The 19972-nt window shown below is 44.4% G+C and overlaps 2 protein-coding genes across 6 annotated transcripts in view; both read left to right on the top strand.

Annotated features, from left to right (window-relative positions):
• LOC115553368 (solute carrier family 12 member 5) overlaps positions 1 to 11365 on the top strand; it is a 32104-nt gene extending 20739 nt beyond the window's left edge. The window contains exons 9-26 of one of the 3 annotated variants that reach the window (XM_030369529.1): positions 391 to 558; positions 807 to 905; positions 1471 to 1528; positions 1693 to 1867; positions 2004 to 2122; positions 2263 to 2361; positions 2634 to 2753; positions 3281 to 3385; positions 3813 to 3981; positions 4079 to 4274; positions 5141 to 5310; positions 5756 to 5887; positions 6147 to 6254; positions 6415 to 6531; positions 6893 to 7080; positions 7304 to 7318; positions 7437 to 7555; positions 9972 to 11365. In XM_030369529.1, the coding sequence (XP_030225389.1) occupies positions 391 to 558; positions 807 to 905; positions 1471 to 1528; positions 1693 to 1867; positions 2004 to 2122; positions 2263 to 2361; positions 2634 to 2753; positions 3281 to 3385; positions 3813 to 3981; positions 4079 to 4274; positions 5141 to 5310; positions 5756 to 5887; positions 6147 to 6254; positions 6415 to 6531; positions 6893 to 7080; positions 7304 to 7318; positions 7437 to 7555; positions 9972 to 11275 (3461 nt within the window). In that variant the 3' untranslated portion in view covers positions 11276 to 11365. Of the gene's footprint in view, positions 1 to 390; positions 559 to 806; positions 906 to 1470; positions 1529 to 1692; positions 1868 to 2003; positions 2123 to 2262; positions 2362 to 2633; positions 2754 to 3280; positions 3386 to 3812; positions 3982 to 4078; positions 4275 to 5140; positions 5311 to 5755; positions 5888 to 6146; positions 6255 to 6414; positions 6532 to 6892; positions 7081 to 7218; positions 7319 to 7436; positions 7571 to 7848; positions 9263 to 9971 lie in introns of those variants that run through there. The other 2 variants (XM_030369516.1, XR_003978450.1) reach the window with 2 other exon arrangements.
• Positions 11366 to 11726: 361 nt separating this feature from the next.
• Positions 11727 to 19833, top strand: LOC115553459 (RNA-binding protein 39). 3 transcript variants are annotated; one of them, XM_030369726.1, is made up of 15 exons: positions 11727 to 11961; positions 12711 to 12765; positions 14209 to 14258; positions 14349 to 14531; positions 14772 to 14825; positions 14936 to 15053; positions 16232 to 16384; positions 16491 to 16628; positions 16745 to 16810; positions 17943 to 18147; positions 18608 to 18694; positions 18806 to 18896; positions 19003 to 19108; positions 19204 to 19282; positions 19385 to 19833. In XM_030369726.1, exons 2-15 carry the CDS (start codon positions 12715 to 12717, stop codon positions 19483 to 19485), a joined length of 1482 nt encoding a protein of 493 aa, XP_030225586.1. In that variant the 5' UTR covers positions 11727 to 11961; positions 12711 to 12714; the 3' UTR covers positions 19486 to 19833. The 3 variants fall into 3 exon arrangements, with proteins under 3 accessions (XP_030225586.1, XP_030225601.1, XP_030225592.1); XM_030369741.1 differs by having other exon boundaries at positions 11783 to 11961; positions 12929 to 14258; positions 19385 to 19690; XM_030369732.1 differs by having other exon boundaries at positions 11784 to 11961; positions 12692 to 12765; positions 19385 to 19690.
• Positions 19834 to 19972: the final 139 nt, after the last annotated feature.

Raw genomic sequence — 19972 nt, 5'->3', positions numbered from 1 at the left:
CATCATCAGTCGCAGCACAAGTACTGTTACACTCAAAAGTCTGACTCTTGCCAAGTACACTTCAAATATTCCGCCTTTGATCGCCAAGTATCCCAGAATGCATGTTGCAACAACCAGCAGCAATGGCAAAGGAGAAAATTGACAATTAGTTATATTTCTAATACATTTGTTTGCTTTTTATTTCAATTGGAGGCCAATTTCAAAGTTTCTGATGTTGAGCGTTGTCATTCATTCACCAACGACTACAGCCACAACATTTCACAGCTTCCCCGGACTTGCGTACACAGTACGCAAGTCCGAACTTGGCATACTTGGTATTGAGAAAGGCCCCTTGCTTTGTTTGTTTTCCTTTTCCCTAACCCTCTGACTCTGTGTCCGTGTGTCCCTCAGAGAACCTGTTTGGCTACTACCTGGAGAAGGGAGTGATACTGGAGAAGAGAGGCCTGGCGTCGGTGGCGGACGAGGAGGGCCCGTCGCCGACGTCCAACCGCTACGTCATGTCCGACATCACCAGCTTCTTCACCCTGTTGGTCGGCATCTACTTCCCTTCTGTCACAGGTCAGCACATAAATATCCATCCATCATACACACACCACATACATATCCACACATCCTTGTAACAGACGTGGTCGTGGAATTAGCTGTAGAATGAGGACTCGTCCATTCTTCCCACTTTGCCTTACTATTGACCATCTGGGACAAGGGACACTTAGAGATAACGGAGAGGATGCCTGGAGCTCAGGAAAGGCTGTTTTGGCCAGGAGTAGAAAGGCCAATAGTGGATGTATATGTCTTCTTCTGTGCAGGTATCATGGCAGGCTCTAACCGCTCTGGGGACCTGCGTGACGCCCAGAAGTCCATCCCTATCGGCACTATCGCTGCCATCAGCACCACGTCCATCGTGTGTATCCTTCAAAGTCTGGCTCAAACACCCCTTGAGTAATAAAGACATATGAATGTGTGTTTGTATCATTCACAAAAGGCTAGCTAAGCACAAACCTCCCTCGAGAATAAATGACATGAATGTGTGTTTGTATCATTTACTGAGTATAGTTAAGCACAAACGTCCCTTGAGAATTAAAGAGCTCATCTGAATGTGTGTTTGTATCATTCACAGAGTCTGACTAAACACAAACATCCCTTGAGTATAAAAGAGCTCATCTGAATGTCTTTTTGTATCATTCACAGAGTCTGGCTAAACACAAAGATTCCCTTGAGTATAAAGACATCTGCTTGTGTGTTTGTAAGAAATCACAGAGTCAAGGTCAACACAAAATTCCCTCTAGTATGGAAGACATCTGACTGTGTGTGTGTGTGTGTGTGTGTGTGTGTGTGTGTGTGTGTGTGTGTGTGTGTGTGTGTGTGTGCGTGTGCGTGTGTGTGTGTGTGTGTGTGTCTGTGTGTGTATGCGCGGTGTGTGCGCATGTGTGGACACGTTGCATAAAAGCCCTTCTTAACAGTCGACTTTAGACATGTCCTCTGTCATACTATTTGGGGCCTGCATTGAAGGAGTCGTCCTCAGAGACAAGTGAGTCTACGACCGTCACTCCAGCAATCAACACCTTGGATCTTGTCTATGACAAAACAAATGCTACCCAATAAGATCGTCTGCATGACACAGCCAACAACGAAGCGTTTATAATGGGATCAGATTGAGTCAGACCCGGCCCTGTGCCTCGGCCCTGTGCCCAGGTTTGGGGAAGGGGTGAACGGCAACCTGGTGATCGGAACGCTGGCCTGGCCGTCCCCTTGGGTCATCGTGATTGGCTCCTTCTTCTCCACCTGCGGGGCGGGCCTTCAGAGCCTGACCGGGGCCCCCCGCCTGCTGCAGGCCATCTCCCGGGACGGCATCATCCCCTTCCTGAGAGTAGGGCTCACGCATCGCGTTGAAACACTTCAAAATACAGAGATACAAATCATAAACAGTGAGTGTGTGTGCGCGTCTGTGTGTGTGTGTGTGCGTCGAGGCTCCCATGTGTGAACTGTTTCCTGTGTCACTGCAGGTGTTCGGTCATGGGAAGGCCAACGGAGAGCCCACATGGGCCCTCCTCCTCACTGCTGGCATCTGTGAGATCGGCATCATCATCGCCTCCCTGGATGCAGTAGCCCCCATCCTCTCCATGTACGCCTGCATGACACACAACACATGTCCCGTTCACGTTTCTCAAGCACTCTTCATGCAATAATAGTCCTTTTGTTTTGTCTGTTTTTATGTGTTAATGCTGTCTCTCTGCCTCTCCTTGTCTTTGTCTCTTGCTCTAGGTTCTTCTTGATGTGCTACATGTTTGTGAACCTGGCCTGTGCCCTGCAGACTCTGCTGAGGACGCCCAACTGGAGGCCTCGCTTCAAGTTCTACCACTGGTAGGAGGAGGATGGAACGACTAAAGGGTTTTAATAGACAATCCTTGTTTTTGTAGCATTTGTCCAAATTGCAAAGTGCTTCGCCTTACTTAGCCTTAATCCCAAAACAACCTGAATTAAGGTTTTAATTGCAACTGACCTACCTCTATGGCATTGGTTCAACAGCGTAACATTAAATATGTAGCTGCCTTTTGGTGAGATGTGGCTAATGTCACGGCTAGCCCAAACATCTAGGAGCAGACAAGCATGTGATGTTCTCCTCATCCCCTCAGGGCTCTGTCCTTCCTGGGTATGACCTTGTGTCTGTCACTGATGTTCATCTGCTCCTGGCACTATGCCATTATTGCCATGGGGATTGCAACCTGCATCTACAAATACATTGAGTTCTGTGGGTAAGTGATTCATTTGTTTAACTATAGTAGTTCTCAGTCATTCATACACTACTCCATTTGCTTTTCCAGTACCATATTTGTCTTGTCAACCAACAGAACATGCCTTACTCTTTAGTTTCCTCATGTTTCCTCTAATTTTTCCCAATGTTTTACGAGTTAATTTTATTCGGTAGTTTAAAGCTAGTGAACAAATATAACAAAGAAATATCTACCCTCTGGAGCTTCTCCTCATGTTGTCTGAGTTTATTTTATTTGATAGTTTATCGTTAGTGAGCAAATAAAACAGCCAAAACCAAAACCGTCCCCATAAAGCTTCTCATCCTGTTTTCGCAGATAATTTTATTAGGTAGTTTAACGGTAGTGACCAAATAAAACAACCAAAATACCATCCATCTGGAGCTGTTGTTTTTCTTTGAGTAGTGAAGAATAAAGCCACACAGACCCCTGTCCCCCACCTTGTATGGAGAACCCTCACCGTATGTAACCGAGTAAGCCTCCTGCTGTTCTGAACGTCCTGTCCCCCGCAGGGCGGAGAAGGAATGGGGGGACGGCATCCGGGGAATCTCTCTCAGCGCCGCCCGCTTCGCCCTCATGAGGCTGGAGGAGGGTCCGCCGCACACCAAGAACTGGAGGTCAGCCCCCTGGAGCCCTCACACATCGCCATGGAAACAGGGTTTCATCTTCAGATTGCTCCCACCGCCGGCCGCTTGCACTGATGTTTCAATGAAACATCGGTCGATCTATTGCTAAATCCTGCTTCTGTTTGAATGTTTGAATGTGTTTTCCACGCTCTTGTTACTTCTAATCCGTAAAGACATGCAGGGCCGGCTCATTAGAGACCCTGAATGGACCTTGAGACAGTCAGTTAGCGTGGTTGTCCATGCAATGGACTGACATCCAGATGAAACTAAAGGGTCCGCTGGGAAATGGATGGAGGGATGAAATAATGGATTAATCCACAGATGGACAGATCGATGGACGGATGCTTGTTGGAAATGACCATTATGTACTCATCATATGTATTCATCCTTCGGCCACTGTGTTCCTGGTGTCCATCAGACCACAGATCCTGGTCCTGGTGAGTGTGGATGCTGAACAGAACGTAGAGCAACCCCGCATACTGTCTCTGACCAATCAGCTGAAGGCGGGCAAAGGCCTGACCATCGTTGGCACCAACGTGGTGGGAACCTTCCTCAATAACTACGCTGATGCCCAGCGAGCCGACCAGGTGAGTGCTTTGTGTAGTGTAGGCGTGGCTGTTGAGGAGGGGTCTTGCATTCATGAGTCATAATGAGAGTTTCCTTCTCCCGTTGCGCTCCCTCCAGTCTCTGCGCAGGCTGATGGAGACGGAGCGAGTGAAAGGCTTCTCTCAGGTGGTCATCTCATCCAACCTGAGAGATGGGACGTCCCACCTGGTGCAAGTGGGCGGACTGGGAGGCCTGAAACATAATACCATTCTGGTCAGCTGGCCGCAAAACTGGAAGCATCCTGACAGTCACCTTCGACTTAAGGACTTTGTTGGTAAAGCTTTTTTTCTTATCCAGGGTGCATGTGCTGTTGCATGCAGTGCAACAGCGCCCGTTGAAGTTCAATCAATAAAGTCTGCTTGGCAGTTAATAGAGGTTTACGCCATCCGGCTTTGTTTAATTTCTTATCGTTGCCAACAGTAGGCCCTTTCCAGACTAGCAGAGAAGTGAGATATGATAGTGCTGATATGTCAATGCCCTGGAATGCACTAGACTGACCTACTTTTAAGGGAAGTAATATAACTTGCCTCGTGAGGCCATATGGGCTATTCAGGTTTGAGTTTCGCATTGGATATCAGCCTGGCCCTGCATCACCTGTGGTTGATTTCCAAATATAGCGCAGCCTAACGTTGCTTAAGAAACCCAAGCCCATCAGTTTAAATAACTAGGTGACGCACTTGCTCCCTTCGCTCTTACCGTATCCAGTTAAAAGTAATGAAACAACACCTTATTCTCTGATAAAGGCCTTCTCACTCATTTCTGATGATCTTTTCACATTGTTATTCCAAGACCTTTATTCAGTTTTGATTGTTCCATTAATTTCTAGACTTTTTTGGGGCTTACCAGTTTTCTTAACTGGCTGCGGCGCACCCTGCTTTGTCATGTACTGAAGGTCCCTCCCCTTAGCACCAATAAGTCTGTCCATTTTTGAAGGCAGAGTGAATCACAGAGAGGTACTCTTCATATCACACAGCAGAGCAGGATGGTCTCACCAGGCTTCAATAAAACATCCTTAGGGACCAATATACAAATACACATCTGTGTTTCAAATGAAGGGCCGTCTCCCCTTTCCTTCATACTAAGAACATAATCCAAAATGCACTCTTTCATAACCGAGTCAACTCTGTCTTCTCTTTCCAGAGGTGGTGAGAGAGACGACCATCGCAAGTCTGGCGTTGTTGGTTCCTAAGAACATCGCCAGCTACCCATCCAACGGGGAGCGCTTCACCGAGGGCCACATCGACGTCTGGTGGATCGTCCACGACGGAGGCATGCTGATGCTGCTGCCCTTCCTGCTGCGCCAGCACAAGGTGGGCTGTTGATATAGTCTGCACACGCACACGTATATTACTATATATATTACTATATATACTTACTGTATATTTATTCATTGATGCATTTATGTCTGTGCAGTGCACCTTGTGGGTGATCTTGCCATAATGAGTGCAGCGTTGTCGTGTGCTTCATGTGTATGTTCTGTTGTGACTAACCCTATCACTTGTGTTTTGATGGGGTTGTCTGTGTGTGGTGGCAGTGACTATATAAAGACAGGTAAAGTGGTACTTCTGCACTTATGTAAAACAATTACCAGGTAAAGCTGTAAAGATCAGGTCAAACATTAACTATGAACAAACTAGTAAATCTGTGCTTATGCAAGAACAGGTAAAATAGTAACAAGGCAATAATTCTACCAAGCGAACCCATCGAATAATTGAGTCAAAGTATTCTGTACTATTTCCTGCTTTGGGGTGACAGGTGTGGAGGAAATGCAAGATGCGCATTTTCACGGTGGCCCAGATGGACGACAACAGTATCCAGATGAAGAAAGACCTCATCACCTTCCTCTATCACCTCCGCATCGACGCTGCGGTGGAGGTCGTGGAGATGGTGAGGCACAGCATGGATCATACTCTAAGGTTTCTGAGGAGATCACACCCCTGCATGTTTCCATCACATGTGTGGATGTAGACTTGACAGTAAAAGTACCTACCGGTATATTATATCCTCTACATCTAGGTATGTGCAGATATATGTATTTTCAGTGGATAATGTTATCATTTGGGTGTAGGCGTTCCATACGCATTCAAATTTGTATTTTCTTATGGATTGTCCTTAACTTGGATGTGATCATCTTTTCCCTTTAAAGCATGATAGCGACGTCTCGGCCTACACCTACGAGAAGACCCTGGTGATGGAGCAGCGCACACTGATCCTCAAACAGATGCATCTGACCAAGAACGAGAAGGAGAGAGAGGTTTGGTCTTCATCCGTAATATGTCCTTAAAAATGTTGACAAAATGTTGACTCCACAATATTTGGATTAAAGGTCACTAATAAGGGTTTAATAGCATTGACGCTACTATGAACGTTGTGTTACACCACCAGTGGTGCCTGATGGTTTTTGGTCACAACAGATCCAGAGCATCACAGACGTCTCCCGAGGGTCCATCCGTCGCAAGAACCCCACGAGTCTGCGTGTTCCACAGATCGGAGAGGAGGGGGCCAGCGTGGCAGAAAGACCAGAGGAGGAGGTACATCAAATCATACCGATGTACTGAACATGATCCCCCTCCACCGTACTCTGAACTCCACCTCATCAATCCAAAACATCAATGATCTCTCGCTTAACCCTTCTACGCCAGCTTTTCTTACATTCCCATTCTTTGAGGATACCATTTGTGTGTATCCGTGTTTTGTGTGTGTGTGTGTGTGTGTGTGTGTGTGTGTGTGTGTGTGTGTGTGTGTGTGTGTGTGTGTGTGTGTGTGTGTGTGTGTGTGTGTGTGTGTGTGTGTGTGTGTGTGTGTGTGTGTGTGAGACACTCTCTCTCAGCCCCTCTGCCAACCTTGTCCACTGCATTGTCTTAGACCGAGGCTGTCTCCAATCCCACACAGATACATCTGACCCTCACCAAGAACTCTGCCCCTACGGGCCACATGTCCCACAACACACCTGGAGGGGGTACTGCAAGCCCAGACTGTGAAGTGCAGAGGACATGGACAGACAAAGGTGGAGCAAAGGACCAGAGCCAAGCCTCAGCAGGAAAACCAGAGGCGGGGAAAGATCTCTTCAATATGAAACCGTGAGTGAGCGTTCATGAACATCAGCCTAGCGATACTGACGCACCTAGGCAGTAGTGGTTACAGTGGATCAATAACCATTAACATGATCAATAACATTAATCCATGTCAATTTTTGTGTTTACCAAACTGCTTTTCAGGTGTACAAGTAGTACAATACACCCTATTCTTGCCATGTCTTCCATATGAATCATTCATGATTATCCTTCTTTTGCCATGCTGCAGCGAATGGGAGCATCTGTAAGTATGGACCACACTCTTTAAGAGAATGTGAATCACAACATTTAGAGCATTTTAGATGTATAGACAACTGCCTTGTCCCACTCTATTGACTTTCTTTGGCTCCTCCCCTCCCCAGAAACCAGTTCAACTTGAGGCGCATGCACACAGCGCTGAGGCTCAATGAGGTGATCCTAAAGAAGTCCAAGGAGGCCAAGCTGGTCCTGCTCAACATGCCGGGGCCCCCCAAGAACCGCATGGGCGATGAGAACTGTATCCTTTGTGTCAGCACTTCACCATGATCAGCACAAACCAGAGCACTGCAGGCACTGAAGCAGCTGGGATTTATGTTGTGTACGGTCAGAATAATGACTTGGAAAGTCGGTTGATGTGAAGTTGGACAAAGGTTTGCTTTGATTGTCCTCAGGCTCAGCCCTTACTTGGAAGTCACTTTGGATCAAAGTGTCTGCCAAAGGGGTGAATATTAATGTCAATTTAATAAGGTTACTATCCAAGTGGCTGATTCCACTCCTTGACTCCCGGGCTCCCAGACATGGAGTTCCTGGAGGTCCTCACCGAGGGCCTGAATCGGGTCCTCCTGGTGCGTGGAGGCGGCCGAGAGGTCATCACCATCTATTCCTAAAGAGACAATCTTTGAACAGCACTTTCATCTGCACAGTTTCTAGATTTCCTTTGCACTATATTGACTTGTACCCTCCACTGTGACCCATTCATTACATATCAATGCAGAGCAGCCCTGCTTGTCGTCCTGTGCCATCCTCTCTCTGCTCATAACCCCGCTGACTCCAGCTCGCCCCGCAGCCATTAACCTCTGGTGTGGTGAAACTCACCTCTCTTTTGATACTACGCACCTAGTTCCCTTAGCTAGGCCCACTCCCCCGTGTTATACGATAATATCACAATGAACAATCAATCATGATAGAAGATAAGCTGTATTGTTTCAAACTATGTAGCCGGTGGGAACTTGTGAAAGCTCTCAAATGAGTCTAAATCCTTACATATGATTTACCCTGGTATTGTGGGAACCTGACTAAAAGGGTGCTTCAAATTTTATCTTGATGGTGTATTTATGCATTTGGTTAGTGTTAGAGTTTGATGTTTGAGAGTCATTGAGAAAAGAAAAGTTATTTTTGTTTTTATACTACTCTTCATTTGTTGTGGTATTTGTGCTATTTATTTTATTCACATAATTATTTAATTGTGGCTTCTTCATGGTCTTTCCTTGTCATGTTCATAGTATGAAAAGTAGGGTCTTAGTATTAGGTTTATTATTGTTTTCAGGCATCATATAAATATAACATATAAGAGATGAGCACACAGGCTGAATCATTTTCAATACATTGTTAGTGAATTAAATGATAATTAAATTACATAGAGGATTAATAATCATTGGGGATTATTACACTCATTGTATTGTATCCACTTTTGATTACATCGTGACTTTGATGGATCAGGCAAAATTATATTATTACTCTGCCTAACCTGGTTCCACTTATAACTTCTGTTGTATGTAGCCTATTTCTTTCATTCAAATGGAAATCTGTGAATTTGTATAATAAGAGATGGAGAATATAATAATGAATTAGAGTACTTAATAACTGTATGAAAGATATAACTTTGCAAAGCATAAAAATGATAGACACCTTATTGAGTTTAAATAAGACTACACCTTTTATGTGCTTTATTTTATGCTTGATTCTATTGTATTATTAAGCCAACATGTGAAAAGTATGCATTACAAATGAAAATTTTAAACTTGGCCCAGTGGCCTTGTAATAAATATCAATAACCCCAGCTCTATCATCCAAGAAAGTCTTTTGAGGGTTTGCTTACCATGCAACAAAGAGTGCATTCATGAGTCTGGAATTACAATCGCGCATATTATCCAAGACACATTTGCTTCACCATAAAGTATGTTGAATAAAGTTGGGCAATTGTATTAGACCTCTGGCTTCTCCTGTGTTTTTTGACTGAGAGGATATTTGTGTCAGCTCATGAATGTATTTCAAAATTACAAAAATTATGTAAGTATAATAATTGAATTTTTGTTCTATCTGAAGCCTGTGCCAAAGTTCAGCAATTCTGTTAGTAAAAACATTGAGTCATTTGAAAACATGTTTGCAAAGGGAATCAATAGTCCAGTTTCTGGACTAATCGGTTGATACCAGCCATAGCCGCAAACTTAATCCATATCAATGCAAAGCCTATTAATTACTTTGTGGCAACAAATATACTACATGTGAACAAATAAACCTAAAACCATTTTATTTTCGAGATGACAGAGATTTTAGTTCTGAGCTCCTTCAACCTTTGACCTTATGACTTTATTGGCACATACCTTATGTCACTAACATCGCAATAGGGGTTGCGGCCGAAAACTATAAAATTGTGCAGGATGATCAAAGGGCATGCAGAGGTAGCTTTCCACTATCACTCATTAATGTAGGAGCATGCCTCTGAGATAGTGGTACAGAGAAACTATAAAGGCTAAAAAACGAATTGAATTTGCTTTAAAGAGCCCCAAAGATGAGGCAGCCTCAGATGAGCCTGCGCGTGGGGTTGCCTGTGTTTGTGGTGGTCACACAGTTCTTCATAGTGGTGCTGTTTGCTTTATTTGTCACCTATGATGATCAGACCGATGCCAAACTGCAGGGCAATGAAACCGTCGCCATGGACAACGCCTTATACAAAGACTATCCTTTTTTCGCCGACATACAGGTGATGATATTCATCGGCTTTGGGTGTCTCCTGGCTTTCTTCCGGCAGTATGGCTTTGGGGGCATGGTGTTCAACTTCCTCACCGCCACCTTTGCCATACAGTGGGCCATCCTTGTGCAGGGATACTTCCAGTTCAGCCATGATGGCAAGATCCACCTGGGGGTGACAAACCTGATCAACGCAGAGTTCGCCTGTGCTGCGGTCCTGATCTCCTTCGGGGCCGTGCTGGGGAAAACCAGCCCGCTGCAGCTGCTGGTCATGGCCCTGCTGGAGATCCCGGTGTACGCAGTCACAGAATGGGCCGTGCTGACCTACCTGAAGATCAACGACGCCGCTGGATGTATTCTAATCCACGTGTTCGCCTGCTACTTCGGCCTGGGCGTCACGTTTGTGTTGTACCGGCCCCGTCTGAACGAAGGCCATGCCAAGGAGGGCTCCAGCTACCAGTCAGACATCCTGTCTGCCATGGGCACCTTGTTCCTGTGGGTGTTTTGGCCCTCTTTCAACTCTGTGTTGGCGCTGAAAGGAGACGACCAGCACAGGGCCGTGCTTCACACCTTCATAGGCCTCAGCGCCTCCACGCTCACAGCGTTCGCACTCTCCTCCATGCTCAACAGGACCGGCAAGCTCACCATGGCTGACATCCAGAATGTGACTCTGGCCGGAGGGGTGGCGGTGGGGGCCTCTGTGGACATGATGATATCCCCTGCAGGGGCTTATGCTCTGGGAATGATGGGCTGCGCCGCCTGCATGCTGGGCTACAGGTACCTGACCCCTTTCTTAGCCCGCCGCCTCAGGATCCAGGACCAGTGTGGGATACACAACCTCCATGGCCTGACCGGACTCATATCCTCCACCGCGGGCATATGTGCTATACTGGTGGCTTCAGAGGAGGTCTACGGACCCAGTATGTATGAGACTTTTGCCCACATGGCACCCGTGGAAGGGGATCCAAAATTGCTGGAGCTCCAGGAGCAGATCCCGGGTCTACAGCCAGGTTTGGGAAGGACTGGCTTGGAACAGGCCATTTACCAGGTGGCGGCACTGTTATCCACTATTGTAGTGTCGGCGATAGGAGGCGTTATTACAGGATTTGTACTGAAGCTGCCCTATTTTGGATCACCACCAGATGAACTTTGTTTTGATGATGACTTGTTTTTTGAGGTCCCGCATAACTATGAGGCACCTATTACATTCAGTAATAAATGTAGGCCTACTACAGAGGATTCGGCAGCGTAATGTGTTATCTTGCTATTTAATGAATTGTAAATATATTTTTATTTTTAAATAAACAGTTTTTAACATCACAACAGATTGTAAGCACTACAATATGCCTAATGCGTTTTTTATTTCAAATGTGTTACCAACACATAACCCAATGCAATAACTATACCCTTCACACCATGGTGCTACGATATAGGAATAAGGCTATTGCAAACCATCGGGGACAAATCTTTCATTGAACTCCTCAAGAGTCTATGATGTTATCAAATAAAGGTGATTAAACGTGTAATGCGTTTACTTTTTGTCGTAAAATGTCAGGAGCTAGCCTAATTGTTTCCCTACGTGGAGAAAGATAATACAACGGCTACAGGTTTTAAAGTAGTGTGTAATTCTTCAAAGTACTCGCTAGATGGCAAATGACGTCTGATCGAAGTTAAATACTGTGGTATCCTGACTCGTCTGGTGGGAAACCAAACAACACCCGTGAACAGTTCTCGCGTGAGTGAGCGCAAGTTATCGCGTGACTAAGCGCCATTTGGAAATCGACCTGCTACAGTTGCTAGCCCGCAAATCATTTCGGTAGCGTTAGCAGTAGACAGTGTAAGAAATACTACCGCCGTCCTTCCAGAAGAAAGAAAAGAGCCGTGTTAACTCGGGTGTTCGATAACCTCTCACATCGAGACGCGTGTCATTTCCAAAAGGTATTGAGGGTTGTATTCTGTATTATTGTTCAGTTTCTCGGTAGCTAGCAACAACGAACGCGCTGCTACACATGCTAATGATAAGAGTAGCTACGCGGATTTGGGGGAAGTGAGTTGACCTTAACCTCTTATTATGAAATGATTCAAGCTAGGAAGCTAGATTAATTAAAACTTTATCCAAACGGTTGGTTAGGCTTTGTCTAAATGTGCGTGTTTAGCTGGGGCGGCTGAAGGGGTCAGCGTGGGGAGGGCTAACATGAGTGCAGACTCTAACGTTACAGCTTCCTATATCAGCCTCAAGAGACTGCGGACGCTGTCATTACGACCTCCTAATCGGAATCCCGCAATCGAGTGCCCGATTCAAGGAAATACGTTTTATTTTATGTATTTAGCTTGACGTTGATGTCGATAAACACAAACGTTAACCTCTTCAGACCGTCTTGGACATCCTCTTTGAATCGGCGTGCCTTTGAATTCACACAAATCCATCTTTAAATATTAAAACTTTCTAGTCAAGTTAATGTTACTCCTACAACTTCACACCTCAGCTATGAGGTGATGTTCGTGTGACATATGCGTATAAGCATGCGTACACAAAGTTGCATGTTGTTGGAAACGAGCCAAACGTGTTGGATATACTACCAACCGCATGCACACGTTAACAGTCTGGACCAACAGTTGCTTCATATCAGAAAGATAGTCGCCATTTTCTAATGTTATGAGTTTACAGGTCGTTTTCTTTCCCGCAGGGTCATGGCTGACGATTTTGAAATTGAGGCAATGCTGGAGGCTCCATTTAGAAAGGTGAGTTTCCGAACAGACGTATCAGTTTGGCTGTACACCGACATATATTGATATTACATTGATTTGTTACCCAACATGTATGTATGTATTGTGTGTGTGGTTTGTGAAGTTTTTCAAACGCAATACAGACTTTGAATAAATTCCCATCTATCTCTTTCTATAGACTTGCCTAATGATATCTCACCTCTTCTCCAATGAGTTCATCTTTGATTCCACTGTGAACTGTGGTAAAACGTAAGGTAGTTATGGAGTAATGTACTGATGCACTGTGGTTCCCTTAGGACTAAAAGAAACTCAACTTAACACATCCCTGTTCAGTTGCTACAAGGTGAATGCCAATGGAAGATGAGCACATTTTATCGGTGCTACAAAAGAGGCAGTATTCAGTTGTAAAAATATGCAGTTTCCCACTATTTTAAAGCATGATGAATTATATTTGTTGAAATAGATCATGCATATATGCACAATCTTGCCATATGTTTGGCATCTGTTTTCAGGTATAGTCAGATTTATGTTAACATTTTTATTGTAATTTCCTGCATTGTATACAGCAAGTTATAGATATAAAGCACTATGAACTTCCGTCATAGTAATCATAGCTGTGTTGTGCACAAAGAGCCTAGAGAGAATAACTGATTCAAATGCTTTTAACATTTAAAAAATATGAATACTGCCTTTTTGCCTCCTCAACTGTAACTGTAATTATTTTGAGGTTTTAAATCGGTATTGAGTTTGCATGCTACACAACACCACACATTTTTCATTAGCACACAGTTAAAACAATTGCGGCTATTCAACCTCCCTTTTCAATCAAGCCATAACCGGGCTTTTGGCCGATTTTCATGTTGATACCAAAACACATTGGTAGTTTTGTATGTGGATGAACTAGTGGCTTTCTTTCCAGTTTCTGTTGGGCGTCGATGTTACTAAGCCCTGTGAATCCCTGTTTGCTTCAGGGCGAGATGTGTGACAGAGGTGGCATCGAGCTCTTACAGTTCAAGAACGAAAATGGGTGAAGATCACTGGACTGACACCAACCACACAGGATCTCTTTAGTGGCCGTTGACCATGCGTAGCCTCAGGCTTAGGCTCAGATAGTGGCATGGGTACGGCTCATTAGATTGGTGGGGGGCGGGAGAGGTTGGACCCCAGTAATGTCAAAGTTCACTGAACAATTCTATAATGTTGGTAGTCTCATAAAATGTCATTTTATCCGAGTTGCAGTGAGCACTCAACAATACTGCTAAAATGATGTTCTGGGGTAGGGTGGGAGGGGGGTTCTTTTGTGCAAGGATACCTTGTGCAGGCAGGACAGTAAATATTTGGAAGTATTGCTAATTTAATGTATTGTGCATTTTCTCTTGTCCCACCCCATCCCCCCCTTTACCTTGACGAAATGTTTCCTCTGCGTCCTCATGATGTTCTTCTATCAACCTTGCTTAGGATGAAATCAAATCCTCTCATGCAAATGGACATGAAGCTCACAGCAAGAAGTAAGCACCAAATATCTTTGCATCTTTGGATAAACTTGAGACCGCAATGGGCTCCTAGGTGTAATGTACCCATGTTGTCTTCTGTTCAAGGAAAAGAAGGAGCCGGAGCAGAAGTCCAGGGGCTTCTAAAAAAAGGAGCAGGAGTCGGGATCGAAAGAAGAACAAGAAGAGAAGCAAGAGCAGAGAGCGGAAGCGAAATGCCAGCCGGGAGCGTCACCCCCGCTCCCGCAGCAGGGATCGCCCCGGCCGCTACAGAGCTCGCAAGAGTCCCATGTATGTCTCTACACTAACCCCTTTGCACTGTGCAGTTTTTATATATGTGTATACATTATTAATGTGGGATAAATGTTTTGAAGTGATTCAGCGGTTTAGCCATCTGAAATATGCTTGTTCAAAGTGAAGTGTGAGTGGCCTCGGGTGAAGCGATTATGCTTTCTAACAAATAATTGCTGTCTATGTTTACATGGTGAGCACATCTGACATCTTTTTTTTTTTTTTTTTTTTACATCCCAGACGGAAACGTTCCAAAACTCGTAGCCCTGTTAAAAGAGAAAAGAGTCCAATCAGGTGAGCATTCCCGTTACGGGGAACCGTTGATGCCGTGTTGACAACGATTTATGTTCATATTTCACGAACGCCACATTTTCCATCTAACAAGCGGCTTTCTTTTCCTGAAGACAACCCATCGACAACCTCACGCCAGAGGAGAGAGACGCGCGCACCGTCTTCTGCATGCAGCTGGCTGCACGCATCCGGGCCCGTGACCTGGAGGACTTCTTCTCTGCCGTGGGGAAGGTACGTGGTGTTCTACATTATCTCAGGGCGCTTCTGCTTCACGGCAAATCAAAGCTTACTTTACACGCAACAGTACACTTGAAATGTCCAGATTGTTTTTGCGTTACCTTTTTTTTAGGGATGCACCGATGTGAACATTTGACCGATACCGATATCCGATATTGAAATTGCTGTTACGGCCGATAACCGATATTTACCGATATCGATATTGGTATAAAAACTAGTTTCTATGATGATTGTGTATACTGAAGAACATGTAAACACTGTGAATATGAAAAAGTTATTTCTTTCTTTATTTACCAAAACTTCGAAATACATTGTTTCTTCAACAAGTTACAGGGCATCCATAACAAACACAAGTTACTAACAGTGTTAGTTTTAGGCTACTTTCACAACTTGCAGCTATGAAAAAGTTTGGATCATAAATCACAATAACGATCACAAATCAAAAATAAGTGTTTCAAGTTTAAGTCAATTTCAACTCAAATCTGTGAAATGGGCTAAATCAAATATATCAAGGGAGGTTGGTTGTAGTCTTTTCACTCGGTTCTAGCCCTACTGTTGATCCGGAGAACCGAGCGAAAAGACTACAACCAAATATAAACATATCCGGTTCCGGTTTCCGTTTCAATGGGATTACGGAACGCCAAATAAAACACAACAGAAACTGTATTTCGCTACGATAATGTATATAATGATTTGACACGGCATCCTCCGCGCATTACTTCGGCTTTGCAAGTACTACATATTGCAATTCGAGTACCTTAATTTGAGACCGTAAAAAACATCCCAACCGCCGACATTGATTATTTTCAGTTAAGGTGACAAACACTCCTGTACTGCCTCTCCGTGCGTCTCTGGCTGCGTCACTGACAATGTCACATGACCAAACAAGCTGCGCATGGGCAAAAAACACACAACGGCAACTAGACTAGGAAATGAATATCGGCTGTTAATATCGGACCAGTTTATCGGGCCGATGCCGATATGTTAAAAAATGACTAACATCGGCCGATAACGATATCACTGCCGATATATCGTGCATCCCTACTTTTTTTATTTGATCTTTCCTGTGTTGTTGCTTGCTATCTATACTACTCTATGAGCCTCGGCAAATTGCCCCCAGTATTTCGTGATTAAAATGGATTATTTAATGGAGCGTTGCTCCCATTCTACAGGTGAGAGATGTGAGGATGATATCAGACAGGAACTCCAGAAGATCAAAGGGGATTGCCTACATTGAGTTCCTGGAGGCCAGTTCTGTGCCTCTGGCGATTGGTTTGACTGGACAGAGACTTCTGGGAGTGCCCATCATTGTCCAGGCCTCGCAGGTGGGTCTATAATATTTTCATTTTCTGAACTGACGGAATGCCTATTAGTTCCTGGGTCTGTGAATATCAAGTGGTTTGAAATGACTTTGTCTGCATATATTCACAGGCAGAGAAAAACAGAGCAGCCGCCATGGCAAACAACCTGCAGAAGGGCAGCGCTGGCCCAATGCGGCTCTACGTCGGCTCCCTGCACTTCAACATCACAGAGGACATGCTGCGGGGAATATTCGAGCCTTTTGGCAGGGTAAATTAAAACCAGTTAACTGACAACTGTTCTTACTCTTATTTCACTCGCTTTTCAAATGAATGCTTGCAGTATACTGCTTCGACTGGTTGTAACGCTGAATCTTTCTCCCTAAGATTGAAGGCATACAGCTCATGATGGACAGTGAAACTGGTCGATCCAAAGGATACGGCTTCATATCAGTAAGTACAAGTAGCTTGTGGATTTTTTCGGGTTTTTGCCCCAGTCTTGTTGATGATGTCTAAAGGTGCGGCCACACCAGACGCGTACTTCGCGTATGAAATCGCCATTTTCTCCATAGGGAACCATTGGTTTACGCGCGTATTACGCGTATTACGCGTATTTCGCGTATTAAGCAACATTTTACGCGCGTATAGCGCGTATGTGGCGCGTATATTTACGCGCAATACGCGCTATACGCGCGTATATCGCGTACATTTCAAAAGAGTTCAAAAAATTGAACTTTTTACGCGAAGTACGCGAGATACGCGTCTGACGAGACACGCATTGCCCAATCAGCGTTGAGCTTGACCCGACGTCACTGGCAGAGAGTAGTGAGCTTGGACAGAAGCATACGGCCGACATCTTACTTTTTTCTGTGTGGAAATAGTAACATAGTTACGCCATTAAATGCTTTTATGGAAACATTTCTAGCGAGAAATGTGCATTTTACTTTCATAATGTTCACTCGGTGAATGTGAAGGATGTTTGGTTTGATAGTTATGACGAAGAGGGAACGCTCCGTTCACTTGCATGGACAGAGTCTCTGGTTACTAAGCAACCTCAACGTCTTGGCGGACTATTTCTCTGCTGGGAAACACACCAGACACACCATGTGAAGTTATTTAACCCGATTATTGTTATTTATATCCGAGATTATTTAATCTAACCCGATCTAAACTCTATCACCCAAACACGGCGGCGTTGGGGTTTCCTACCTCCGACTCCAGCGCAGCCACGGCCGACAACTTTCTTTATTCTGGGTGGAAATAGTAACATAGTTACGCCATTAAATGCGTTTATGGAAACATTTTTAGCGAGAAATGTGCATTTTACTTTCGTAATGTTCGCTCGGTGAATGTGAAGGATGTTTGGTTTGATAGTTATGACGAAGAGGGAACGCTCCGTTCACTTGCATGGACATGGACTCATCTAGGCGAGTGACGTAGGCGCGTATAGCGCGTATTGCGCGTATGCGACCATTTTTGACACAAAATGGTCAAGCAACATTTTACTCGCGTATCTCGCGTAAAAAGTACGCGAGATACGCGTCTGGTGTGGCCGCACCATGGTACATGACGTGTGTGTGTGAAGTTTGCAGACGCAGAATGTGCGAAAAAGGCCCTAGAGCAGCTAAATGGCTTTGAGCTGGCCGGGCGGCCGATGAAAGTAGGCCACGTGACGGAGCGGACGGACGCATCCACCGCCAGCTCTTTTCTGGACAACGACGAGTTGGAGAGGACTGGCATCGACCTGGGCACCACAGGCCGGCTGCAGCTTATGGCCAGATTAGCAGAAGGTAAATTACCACCCACGAGGACGAGGCTCCGAGCCCTTTGGGGACACGGAGAGACGCATAGAAGTTGAATGTTGTCCGTTTTGCAAGATAAAGCTAAACTTTTATGAGTTTTTTTATTTGTACATTTTTAATTGTCAGACAGAAAAATTAAACCCAGTGGCAGGTTTACACAACCACCGCTTTGGGTCTTTTGCAAACTTCTCTTGCATGGTAGGCAAGTAGCACAATAGAGGCTTATTGCAGTAACAGATGTCTCTTCTGTTACTGTAATTTATCTCAAGTATAGAAGGTAATTTCCCTGGCATGCAAAACGTAAATAAATATTCTATTCATTTTTTAGTTTGTGAATTTTAATGTTCTTGTTTCCCTTCACCAAGAATTGTATGACACTTAAGACCTTTTTAGATTGCCAATGTAGATGGTAATTTACAGCTCTTAAAATGTGTCTTCCTCTCTGTAGGTACTGGTCTGAAGATCCCTGCGGCTGCACAGCAGGCCCTGCAGATGACTGGTTCCATTCCCTTTGGAAACATGAATGCCTCATCATGTAAGTTCCACAAAGTTGTTCCATGTCATTATTTAGCCAAATAAACTCCACATTTGTGAAGACGGTGCATTGAAGCATTCAGCAACTTAAATCTTTTTATCCACTTTACAGCTGCTGCAACTCCAGCACAGGCGTTAAACCTCCCATCACAGCCTCTGGCAACACACTGTCTGCAGTTGTCAAACATGTTCAACCCCCAGGCGTAAGGCTTTACATAATGCAACATCAGTAAATAAGGCATTGTTGATCCATGTCATGGCTCTAAAGGAACCAAGTTCATGATCTCCTTTTTTATTTCTTCTGTTTAGGGAAAATGACCCCGGCTGGGACACTGAGATCAAAGATGATGTCATTGAGGAATGCAACAAACATGGCGGAATAGTTCACACATACGTCGATAAGAACTCTGCTCAAGTGAGTTCAAGCACAAAGGGCATTCCATTTCTAGTGTTTATCCATTACAATCAATCATGCATGTGTAACCATTCTCTTCTTTACTCCTCCCATAGGGAAATGTCTACGTAAAATGCCCTTCCATACCTGCAGCGATGGCTACCGTTAATGCCCTTCATGGACGATGGTTTGCTGGTATGTACTCTTGACCTTTTGTGCGTCTTTCCTGTATGGATTTTAAATACGGACGCATGTGGCTCAATTGTCATATTCCTAATCCTGTTTTTTATCCTCTAGGTAAAATGATCACTGCAGCATACGTCCCGTTACCAACGTATCATAACCTTTTCCCTGATTCAGTAATGGCAAATCAACTACTGGTGCCAACACGCAGATAGGTCTGAAGAACTTGTTAAACACAGAATGTATATACAGATTTTTTTTTTTTTTGCATACCTCGGTCTTAGATTGGTTGAAATAAGATGGTCATAAATTAATACTGCCATCTGTTCCGTTAGCCTGTCCATCTTAATGTCAAATTCTGGGTTTGTAATGTAAATAACAACCACAAACGAAATTCACTGTAATTTTTTATTCCCATTCTTACCTGCCCTACCTAACCAGCAGACTCATTATGTTAAGATTAATAAAACGGATTGTTTAAAGCAACCAATCCATGTTGAGTAGGTGATGCAAGACCTGATTTGGGAGTACATTTATTTGCAATAAACTTGCCAAAAACAGTGCATTTGTTGTTCTAGTTTCTTACATACAGTATGGGGGGCCATCTGAGAAAAAAATATAACAAGTCCAGCCACTCTCCCAGTTAAAATATAGGAATGCTGCCGTGAGTAATGTCTCGGCCACCACATTATCAATGCTGGA

The sequence above is a fragment of the Gadus morhua genome, chromosome 1, assembly GCF_902167405.1.
Source record: "Gadus morhua chromosome 1, gadMor3.0, whole genome shotgun sequence".
Taxonomy (NCBI): Eukaryota; Metazoa; Chordata; class Actinopteri; order Gadiformes; family Gadidae; genus Gadus; species Gadus morhua.
This window is presented reverse-complemented; position numbering and strand designations above follow the sequence as displayed.

Excerpts from the sequence above, each read along its gene's own strand:
- LOC115553459 (XM_030369726.1), top strand. The coding sequence starts at position 12,715 with ATGGCTGACGATTTTGAAATTGAGGCAATGCTGGAGGCTCCATTTAGA. Across the intron at positions 16,385-16,490 it reads TCATTGTCCAGGCCTCGCAG|GCAGAGAAAAACAGAGCAGC; the intron begins GTGGGTCTATAA and ends ATATATTCACAG. Across the intron at positions 16,811-17,942 it reads AAGGATACGGCTTCATATCA|TTTGCAGACGCAGAATGTGC; the intron begins GTAAGTACAAGT and ends GTGTGTGTGAAG.